This window comes from Condylostylus longicornis, unplaced genomic scaffold, assembly GCF_029603195.1.
Source record: "Condylostylus longicornis isolate FDR11 unplaced genomic scaffold, ASM2960319v2 ptg000030l, whole genome shotgun sequence".
Classification (NCBI taxonomy): domain Eukaryota; kingdom Metazoa; phylum Arthropoda; class Insecta; order Diptera; family Dolichopodidae; genus Condylostylus; species Condylostylus longicornis.
The window spans coordinates 6,251,227-6,263,556 of NW_026577999.1; the positions used below are offsets into that span (position 1 = coordinate 6,251,227).

The 12,330-nt window shown below is 21.9% G+C and overlaps 1 protein-coding gene across 1 annotated transcript; it reads right to left on the reverse strand.

Annotated features, from left to right (window-relative positions):
* Window positions 1-10,918, reverse strand: LOC129607972 (protein takeout). Its single transcript, XM_055519253.1, has 4 exons — window positions 10,570-10,918; window positions 4,191-4,280; window positions 647-797; window positions 1-562 (listed from the first exon to the last, which is right to left on the reverse strand). The coding sequence occupies exons 1-4, from the start codon at window positions 10,643-10,645 to the stop codon at window positions 130-132; spliced, it is 750 nt and encodes a 249-aa protein (XP_055375228.1). The 5' UTR covers window positions 10,646-10,918; the 3' UTR covers window positions 1-129.
* Window positions 10,919-12,330: the final 1,412 nt, after the last annotated feature.

Genomic DNA, 12,330 nt, shown 5'->3' on the forward strand with positions numbered 1-12,330 from the left:
TGCTTTTTTCCTGCATGAATATACATATAGAATTTTTCTTAATTTATAATCGTTTTTAATAATTTAGATTAACATAAAAAAATATATTATTTAAATATTATTTTACATATAAATATAATTTTTAAATATTTATCTTGGGAATAAAGTATCCATTGGAACTTTAGTAAATATTTTATTTGTTATTTCTTTAAAAACTTTTCCAAAACTTTCTGAATAACCACTTTTCAATTCATTAAATACTAATTCCCAATTATCATTTAAAAATCTATTCATTGCTTCTGATAATCTACAATCACCAAATAAATTATCAAAATACATATAAACACGTTTTGGATTAAATATAACTTTATATTCTTTTAATTTATTATAAAGAACACCATCTTTTGTATAGGGTTCACCAATTAAATGATGTTCAATTTTAGTATCAATTAATGTTATATTAGCTTGTCCATGTCCAGTTATTGGTAATAATAGTATACGGCCAGATATTTCATAATCTGCTATAACTTCAATTTTTTTACTTATACTATCACAAACAATTAAATGTTTATCCAATTTTGTTCTAAAATTAGAAAAAAATTTTTAAAAATTATTAAATATTTTTATAATTATGAATAAATCCGAAAATATTCTATATTATACTTGCCTGTATCTTGTAATTGTACTAGTGCTAATCAAATCATTTACTTTAACATTTTTAAAATTTTGTTTTAAATTGATTGGAGCATTACCAGAACTAATTGACATACTTTTAATTTTTAATGGTTCTAATGGTGCTACACCGAATTCTGCGCTACCTGTGTGTACATAAATAAAAGAGAAAAATGTAATGAGAATTTAATTTTCAATATTATTAGCTATAGAGTAAAAAATATGGTAAAAATAAAAAAAATTCGAAATTTCTATGACATTTATTGTAATTATGGTTGGACAATACGGCAATTATGTCAAACATTAGGAACTAAATTTGTTTACTATAAAAAATTGGACTAAAAACGCAGTTATCGTAAATGCAAATGTATATTGGAATTCATGACTAACGACATAATAAGGAAAAACAATAACAATGAAAAATTAAAATTTATACTAATTTATGAATGAAAAAGTGTAATAGATGCAATTTATTTTTGTTAAAAAAAATCAGTAAATGAGATTTGTTGAGATGAAATCAGTAAATAAGCTTTTTGTTTTACACAATTTAACTCGGTTGCACTTCCTCGTGCCATCTTATCGAAAACAAGTTGTCGGCAACAATTAATCATCTTTAAGAAATTAAAAATTTCCGAGATAATTATATTTCTATAAATCTCTTGATTAGTTAGTATTAGTTTTCTAATCTACTATGTATATATAAAGATTTAATTATAAATTTACTAAAAACAAAATCTACTATTATAGGACTTGAAAGACATAATCGAAAGCAAGAAGTCGTAATAAATTGAAATCAAAAGTTTCATGAAAGAAAAATCACGAATTGACGCAAAAATTGAGGTTTTATAGTAAAATTTCCAGTTTTACAAAAGAAGCATATTTGTACTTGGAATGTCTTTTTGATTAAGTAAGAAATATCTATTGAATTTTCAAAAGGGGGACCAGACCCCATGGCCCGGCTCACCTTGTCTCGCATAAGATCTTTTGTAATTCGCGATTTAGTTACATGAGCACTATTTCTTAGGCCCCTGATGAATTTCTGTATTATGTCCATTTATGGAGCCGTGAAAGCTTTGAAGGGGTCACAAAACCCCGTTCGAATCACTTGAGCCTTAAGCGGGTCACAATTTCACAACCGCATTGCAGATACTCTGCAGTCTCATCCTTTTCCAAGTAGAGACGGTACAACTCAATCTCCACACTTATCAGATAAAGCATGATGGAACAATGTCAAGTGAGCACACAAACTACCAGCTTCAACTCTGGACGACCTAACGAGATATTTATAAATGAGATGTTATATTAGCAAGCCGTAAAGTAACGTAAAATTATGATACAAACTTAATATAAAGTATTTTAGCGGCTTAAATAAATTTTATGACATTTTTTTCCGAAATGTGTTGTAGCACTTTGATTTGTTAAAATTAAATATAATTAAAAAAAAAATTTGTATAAAATTTATTGTTGAGCTTTTGTTTTTATTGGCACAAATATAGTGTTTTCTTTTCCTTTTACACAATTCCTAAAATATTAAATTGAAAACATGCGTCTTACATTTTTAATAATAAAACGGGAAAAAAATTAAAGAAAATAATTTCCATATGTACATAAATGGCACAAACCTACAAATTTGTTTTTTATTTCAAACTACTAGCCAATTTACTTATATACGTACATGTGTAAGACATGAAGTATGAACTATAAAATATGTAATTTTTCAATTTAAACTCGAAAGTATATAGTAATATAATGGTATTTTACCATTTTATTTTTTATATAAATTGAGGAAACATATTAAATTATTTATTTTCTTTTGGAACGTGCTCTACATAAATCGTATAACGTATATATACATATATAAATCTAATATACCGTATATATACGGAATAAGTAAAATTTTTGATTGACTAATTATATTTAAAATATACAGGGTGTCCGAGACTCGATGGAACTTCCGAGGATGGTTGGGTGATAGAATGCTTCCAGATGAACAAAAATTACTTAGTGACGCATTTCGTTATTTAGTTCCTCCTTTGCGAGTTGTATGCCTTCAAAATGTGCTCAAAATTGGAATTTCTATAAACCGTCTAACTCTTATATTTTCAATGATAATTCAGGAAATATGACAGGTAGAACCAACTTTGATGTTTATATTTGGTATTTTATTGAAAGTATTAGGTATAACAAAATTAAGGTGAGACAAAAATGTCTTGGATTTTGGAAAAGAAAAATCACATGTTAATAATGACAATATTCTGATAATAATTATGTGCGGGTCATACTAATTTAATTCTCATTTGAATTTATTATTAATATTATATTCCTGAGAAATTCGAAAAATTTTAAGAAAAATTCAATTGTATAACAGATATGTATGTATATCAGTTATAAATTTTGCAAATTATTTTATTATAAAATATAGAAAAATAGAACCTTTTTAATTAAGCAATATTATATTTTAAAATTTTTCGATATAATTTGCTATTAATTTTCATATAAATAGTCTTATATAACAAAACATCAATGCAAATATAACACATATAAAAGCAATGCAAAGATAACATATAATAACCTTCAGCAAAATAAATAAATTAATTTTATCTTACTCCAAAAATTTTTATCATATTATATAAAAAATTTGAATAAACAATTTTTAAATATTGTAATTTAATTAACTTAAAATCTAAAATTTTCAATAATATTCAATGATTAATTTGCAATATCTGCGAATATACAAAATTTTAAAATAATTTATAATTATAAATTCACGAACAAAAGAAAAAGTTGAAGTGCTCTTTAACTATACATTGAACTATATAAATAAAAAATTTAGAGTGAAAAACAAGGTTAAATATTGAAAAAATATTTAAAAATTTTTATTGAACTAAAAAAAAAATTGAGTATACACTTATTTTACATTCACTAAATTACTCTGTATACTCGTATCTTATATATTGTGAGAAAAAATGAAGATCGCTGAAGCTCGTTGTTTTTTATTAAACAACAAAATTTACCATTCTTTGGTATTTTGTATGCCCAAATTTAGTTAATTTATTAATTTTTTATGGAATAAATCAATAATTTTATGGAATATCTTTATATATTCAAAAGTGTGTACACGCTATATTATTAATTCAGCAATATATGTATACATTAATATCAGCTCAATAATATGTAATATTTAATAATCTAATTGCTTAGATTTTACCGGAACAGTATGAGAGAATGAAGAAAATAATTTTTTCTCGAAAACTAAAAGTCAGATATAATTGATTGTAAGAATAAAAATAAAAATCTATATCAATTATCTTTAAAGCAAGTGTCTAATAGTTACTCCCTTCTCCGCCTCCCTCCCCCACCACTTGCTAGGGTACGATTTTTTACTAAAAATTAATCAAAGAAGAAATTATTTTCAACTTTATGCAAAACACTTTGTATACTAACTTTAGTTACTTAAATTAACTAACAAATATTATTATATATACATACATACATATACTATAGCATATATGATGAATTATAAAAAACAAAAAACATACCATCCTTGAGAAGAACTAAGGCTTTATTGACGGCATCCACAAGACATTTATCAAAATTTGTATCTCTTTTACATTTATCAAATGTTGGAGCTAAAAATAAAATAAAATGCATTATTTATTAAAATTATATTAAATTAAATTATAGTATAATAATAATATTCTTAATATAAAATGTGTAATTAATATTATAACAGGTTATATTGGTTGTAATTAATTAATAAATAAAAAATATTAATAATAAAATATTTAATAAGAATGCCATCTGTTAAATTAAAACTAAAACCTAATATAGTATATGAGCATCAAACTGGCGCACGATTCTATATCTATATTATACACCAGTCGTATATTCCTCCACGAGATTAAGAAGGACAAAGAAACAAGAATCCATTTCGCAAACAATCAAAAATATTACTATACATTTATTTTTTTTCCTATAATTCGAATTCAATAATCTTGTAAGATCAGTACAATAATAATAATGATTCAAGTCAGAGTTACAACAAAAATAATAATATAAAATATTTTTTTAAGCTTATATTAAAAATTTTTAAAAGGGAAAGTAATAGGCTCCGTGGTGTAATGGTTGCATACCTGAATTAAATAATTATTTGCATCAGGAGGTAGTGTGTTCGAATCACACCGGACGCCATTGGAAATTTTTTTTTTATTTATCGATTTAATAAATAATAAATGAATATAGTCAAATAATATTTATTAATTTGTTACATTTATTTTTTAATAATATTAATAAAATATTTTGCTACGCTGTACAATTACGAATTAAAATATAAAATGTTAAAAATTTCTTTTGTTCTAAAACGTGTGTACTAAAACTATAATTTTACAACCACATTCAAAGCTTAAATTTTCTTTTTCCATTTTCTGTTTCTTTCTTAAATCAGGAAAGAGAAACGCTCATAATAATGAAATAGAAACTGAGTCACATTAAAAAGTATATTAAGAAATAATTCTACAATATGCTTTTATTCTGTGTGGCGTAGTGGTTTTGTAGATGTCCTGAAATTTAATATTGAATTATGAAGATTGTGAGTTCAAATCCGCATGGCGGGAATGCATTAAAAATTCTTTTTTTTTTTTGAGTATTAATGACGTCATTGATTATTGATAATATTCTTGAAATAATAATTATTATTGATTGTATTCTTAAAAAGTAAGCATAATTAAGTAGAAATATATATAAATTTTATAAATGTTTGAAATATAAACAATTAAAATGGTAATTTTCTTCATGTTTTTAAAATAAAATCCAAGAATCTTGCTAGCACGAAGATCTATCTAAATCTTCTAAATCTTGCTATATGAAGATTTGCATAAGCCTAATCTAAAAATATTAATTATGTATGTATGTATATTTTCATTACAGTAATTGACGTCCAACTTCACTTCAATTATAATATTGAATATATTCACTTCGTTCATTGCAAATATTTACATATTATAAGGTTTTTGTAAAATTTCTATTTATTATAGGTACACATATGTATTTACATATATATGCGCACGAAAGCGTATACACACATGCATACGCAAGCTACGATATTGTACACTCGAACACCAATTTCGTATACAATAAAAAAAAAATGTAATCTCAAAAATTTATAAAATTATCGTCATACTAAATAATGATTCAATTCACAATACAATAGAGTAATGATGAATCATTTATAAAACTGCAATAATTATATGTGAAGTACGCCATTAAATCGAAAGTCCGTTTATAATCAATAAAATGGGAGACGTATAAAAAGTAAAATGTCTATTGTTTATGTTCATTATAAATTAATAAATGTCTTTGAGTTCATTAAATTATTATCAAAGCTGCTTTAACTATGTATGCATTAATTTATTAGGCAAGATTAAGAAATAAATATTTCTTTTTTGTTGTAGAATACAACTAGAATTTAATGCACTACAATTTGACATGACATATATGAAACTAATTTGTGTTATGTTTATATTGCAAGATTGTAATTTCAATGAAAAATATTTTGACATTTCATATGTAAAATTCAAATAGTATGCAAATAATATGCAAAAATTATGACAGCTTAAGTTGCAATAATGCAGTTTTATACAAAATAATGCATATTTTTGTATGATAAAAATATTAGAAGCCATAACTATATGTACGAGTATATATTTTGAGTTAAATAAAGTAAATCTCATATTAAAGTTTTTATAATGGCTTATTACAATATATGGCTTGAGTTTTATTCTTTTATATCTTAAAGTTGGATGATCAACTATAACTATTATTATTATTGAATTTATCACTAATTAACTAGTTATTTGTTAAAGTAAAATTTTAAGGCTCCGTGGTGTAATGGTTAGCATACCTGATTTATTGAAAATTGTGTCAGGAGGTTGTGTGTTCAAGTCACACCGGATGCCAAACAAGAAGTTTGTTTTTTTTTGTTTTTTTAAGCATTTTAGAAATAGAACAAATTTGAAGCAAGATAGAAATTCGAACAAAAAAGAAATTTACATTAACAGCTGTAATATAATAATGTATAGGACAATAAAATTTAAAATATATATATGTACATAAATATATTTTTATGAAGTATAATGACGTAAGGAAAAATTTGTGATATAAATCTAGGCTAATTAAATTATAGTGCTGTACTTATTAAAAGAATAGTATGAATATAGCAATTGTATACAAATTTTAAACTAAAGGGGGTGACAAGCTTGGACATTATTCTAATTTTATCAATTTTTTGTGCAAACTATTAATTTAATTACATGACATAGACATAGGTAGAATATTTAAAGAAAAATCATATGTTACTTAATAATACTTAAAAAACTGAAAACAAATATTTAAATATAAATTGTAAATTTAAATTTATAGATAATTTGTCTGCAACAAAATACAAAGTCGAAGAATTCATATTCGGTTTATGCAACCGTACATAGCACTGCGTTATGTATAACACAAAATGAGACAACTTTTTATATATGAACAAATCAAAAGTCTAAAAATTTTAGAATTTTTACTTTTAGCTTAACTAAAGGTAAAAATATATTTATTTAATATCTGTTTGCAAATTGTAAACATAATATGAATTTGTTATAGAGTTCGAATATTGCATAAAATATGAAAAAATTAAGTCTCCCCGCCGAATTGAGTAATTAAATAACATTTTAAATTTTCATTTCTTTTAGTCATTTGATCTTGAATGCTATATAATAAGACAGTAACTTTACAAAACATAATTTTTCTATTGTATAGCAATATTGTAAGTTTAGTGTGCGAAGAATTTAATGGCAATACATACTAATGCGATGTACATGCCCACTTACTTATTAATTATATGCATATTTCGAGAAAAAAAAAAAAAGAGTTGAGATACATAGGCATGTACATATTTCAAATATTTTAAATATTTTGCAATATTGTGAACATTGTTTTTCTACTCATATATAAGCCTCATGGTGGGGCCAAAATGAAAAAATTTCAAAAAATTCAATAAGAAAAAACAAAAATTAAATTGAATTCAAAACTCTTTTCTTGTTTCTCTCTTTTGGTTTCATCTTTTAAAATTAATTATCATTCGAAAATTATTATAATAATAAACGAAAGTGAAATATTCATAAAAATCGAATGGTAGATTGATTTTTGGCATAAATTTACATATAAAGTAGGTCCCAAAACAAATTAAAAAAAAAAATATAAAAATTCATAAAATTTTCTATGAAGGTTTCTGGTTCAAGTTCAAATATTTTCGAAAATTTTCTAAATAAGTATGTACATTGTGTATGATGCTTTATAAAATAAAAGCACATTTTTTTTTTTTGTTAATGATTTGTAAAGACAACGATTTGAAGGAAGCCTTTTACTTTAGCTGTGAGATAATTGTTATAACTAGATAATTCAAAATCGTATTTTTTTTTAAGTTATTTGCATAGTAAGAAATTACTAATAATTAAATAATATTATGTATGTTAAAGAAATAATTAATGTTTATCCATTGAATCATTATTCAGAGATATTCGAACAATTTTGAGGAGTGTATTTTTGGTACGCATAACTTTTAACAAGTTCAATTTTGTAAAAAATAATATTTACATATTTTACATTAAATATTTACAGAGTTTTTTCAAAGTTTATTTTACACATAAATTATTTTATTAAATGAAATTTTTTCGTCTATTAATATTATGTACAAAAATACAAATATAATTAAGTAAATATTTTTATATAAATAGAATTTTAATTACTCTCATTAATTTACATATATTTATACATATTGTGCAGTTTTTATAATATTTTTATATTAGAATTCAAGATGCATGCATGATATGGACTGTGAATTATTGTTATATTATATTTATATAATTTTAAGCGACGGCTAAAATTAATTCATTCATTATAATTCATTTGATTGTTTGACTTAAATTACATATTACATATTTATTTTATTTTTTTTTGTTTTTATAAAACAGAGCCTTCAAGAAAGTTTATTTTTAAATATTTGCACTTAAAAAAATTAATTTAATGCATGTACATATATATTTATTTTTATAAATTATAATTGTTATTCAAAAGAAGTTTAAGAAAAAAAATTAAAAGATATTGAAATAGATTGAAAATTATTTTAAAGAAAACAAATTTACTCTTAATTAACTATTAGTTTTTAAATACGAGTAGTATCTTCCATTTAATATAATAAACAAATTTTATATTAAAATCATAATGTAATTTTAAATGTGTTCATATGAAATTCAAATTTATATGTACGATATTTAATTTTAACGCAAAATAAATTATAATTTATTTAATAGAATAATTAAGCAATATAAGACCAATTTCGGAAGACATATTTTTCACAATAATTAGCAACAGGAAATTATTAGGTAAAATATACTAAAATAAATTTATAAGTATATAATTTCCTTAATTTGTTAAGAACACAAATTGTAATTTGTAAAATACAATTCCAAGCAGTAAAATCTAAGATTTTAAAATCTCTAGTACGTTTTATAATCCTAATTTAACATATACCAATAACAAACTTATCATAATTGAAAAAATTAATGCTAACGCTAATAAAATTGAGAATTAAAAAATCAATTGTATATTGAAAATTGAAATTTAATAATTTGAGAATTGTAGCTTGTAGACTAAGTTAAAATACCTAATTACACAAGAAAAGTTAATAAATAATGCAATTAAACTTACATACAATATTATTAATAATTAATTTAAAAAAAAATAAGGTATAGGAATAATATAATTTTGTATAATAAAAAATATTTTTGTTCAATTAATTATTTTTCATTTTTATATTACAAACATCAATAATCTTTAAAACTAACTATAAATATTTAAGCATTTATTACTTATAATTTTTTTAGAATTATGTGAGCTGACACAAAATCATAATGCACGCATAATAATATAACTAATTTCTGTAACCAATATATACGATTTTAAAATTAAATTTTTCTGTAAAAAAAAATAAATAATAAATCAAAACTAACTAGTAATACAAAAATTATGCAATAAAACAACTGTACATACATAAATATTCATTAAAATGCAATATTAGGCAATAATTATTACGGTATATAACTATGACCCATGCTATAAAATTCAAATTATAAGCATATGGTTCCAATAAATCAAAAAAATAAAATATATATGTATATATAAAATTAAGCATATCCTAATTAATGTGTTCTTCTTATTATACTCAATATTATGCTTATTTTATACCGTTATTTTACATCAACGATTATAAGGTAAATCTATATATTTTATAAATGTATACTTGTACAAATTACTTATATACGTATATGTAATTAAAGATACAGGTATAGATACAGGTACTTATATTAAAATAACTGGTATTAAAAAGGAATTACACAATTTCATTTTTTTTTTACTATACTATATACATAAGCATGTACATATACGAGTATAATGTATTTTTAATACTATAAAAAGTATGTATATACAAAATTTATAATATAAACAAGTACATTACAAAATATTGTAAAATATTACAAAATAATTCCTTTTATATATTTATATATATATATATATATGTATATACAATAAATTTCTTGATAGAAATGCGAATATATACTAAATTACAACTTGTTTATATGAAAATGTTACAAAATCATATATAAAAATAATAATTAAGAGGATTTATTTGAGAATAACCTGCAAAACATAAATTTATAATTTAAAATCCTTATTATTAAATTGAATTATTTTGGAATTTTTAATTATTTTAAAAATTTTTGTTGTAAATGCATATATACAATTAAATCTCTTATAATTCGATATGAATATTCTTTTAATTAATGAATAATTTCGAAAAAGAAGTAAAAATTTACATACGTAAATCATCTGCTCCAAATACCATTAAACAAAATAGAATTTGTATGAAAAACCATTTATTTACAATTTCAATCATTTTAAAATATTTTATAAATTAATTTTTAAATAGTTAATATTATTTAATACTTAATATAATTAAATATCTTAATAAATAAATTTTGTTTTATTTAATTTTAAATCCTTTAAAATTTTTTGTTTATTTCAAAATATTTTTTAAAAATTATTTTTTAAAACTATTTTTTAAATATTTCACTAATAAGTTTTTTTTTCGTTTTGTCACTTCTCAAATTTTATTAAAGCAATTAAATATATAATTTTTTTATTATTAAAACATTTTAAATTTAAATGAGCTCGACCTGCTGATATTGCAGTGTTAACAGTTCCCGCGTCGATCACAATCTGAAAATGATGTAACAGCTTCATTCAATTTTATACCTCATGAATCTTTAGATGAAAATAAATATTATGGTTTAAGCGGTTTAACTAAAAAGTAGAAAAGAAAAATTATTTTTTTTTTTAGTTTTTATTTTTTTTATTAAATTAAAAAAAATGAAAACAAAGTGAAACAAAAAACAATAAGAAAACAAGTGAAAAAAAATTAGTCCCCGTTATAAAGTTTAAAATATTATTATTGATGTTGTTTAAATGTTACATACACAATAATATGAACGCAAGTTTCTTCTTTGCTTTTTGTTTTGTTTTGTGAATTATGCAGCATGTATTATACAATTAATTTAACAGTCATAACAGATTTTATATTTGACCAACTAAAATGCAGTTCAAATTTTGAATAAACTTCCGTTTTAAAATTCAGGTATAGTATATTATGTAGGTACAACTTGGATATAGCTGAGGGGGTTTTCTTGCAGTAACATTCTAGTATAGGTACCTAATATATTTTTGAAATAAGAGGTTTATGTACATGCGAAAAACAAGATTTTTTTTATCGGATATCGGAAATTAAAGAATTATTGTAACAATTACAATAGTAATTATTTTGAATATTAATTAAATTTAAATTTATATTGCAAGTGTTAAAAATTAGAGGGTCTTTTATGTATACCTGCTATAATACATAGTACATAATTTATTTATAACAATTTTTTTTTCAATTAATAAAACTAAATTTATAACAGCTTCTATATGCAAAGTATATGTTTATCTGTCATGATGTTGTTTTTATTAAAGAAAATAATTGCATACCAATTGTTCAATTTTACAAATTTAAAATTTATGATCGTTAAGTTTTCAAGAAATCAAAATATAAAATTAAGAATAATTAAAAAATTTAAATTATAATCCCAATTGCAAGTATGTATATCTATATGGATGTGCTTTTGACTATTTAAAAGTTATATTTTTTTATATTGGACGAAAAGGTAGATATATATACACCAGGTAGATATATAGGTATAAGTATATGATTTCATGAATTCCATTAAGCGTTCTATGTCTGGATTATGACTATTTTTAGAATTATTTTAAAATATTATACACATATATAATGACAAAATTTTAAACTTTGTTTGTTGTGTATTTTCTAAAATGTAATATTTTTTATTTTGCAATACATACTAAAAAATAAATTAAAATATGACTGACTACCTATATACTTTTGAACTAATTAATCTAAAAAAATTTCCTTAGATTCTATTATACTCAATTTACTTTTTCCTTTTCAATTCGAATTGTAGAAAAGTAACAAGATATGGATAAAAGTAATATTGTATTTTATGGATACTTCTTATATTTTTTATGTAT

Excerpts from the sequence above, each read along its gene's own strand:
- LOC129607972 (XM_055519253.1), bottom strand. The coding sequence starts at position 10,645 with ATGATTGAAATTGTAAATAAATGGTTTTTCATACAAATTCTATTTTGT. Across the intron at positions 4,281-10,569 it reads ATTTGGAGCAGATGATTTAC|CTCCAACATTTGATAAATGT; the intron begins GTATGTAAATTT and ends TTTTATTTTTAG. Across the intron at positions 563-646 it reads AGTACAATTACAAGATACAG|AACAAAATTGGATAAACATT; the intron begins GCAAGTATAATA and ends TTCTAATTTTAG.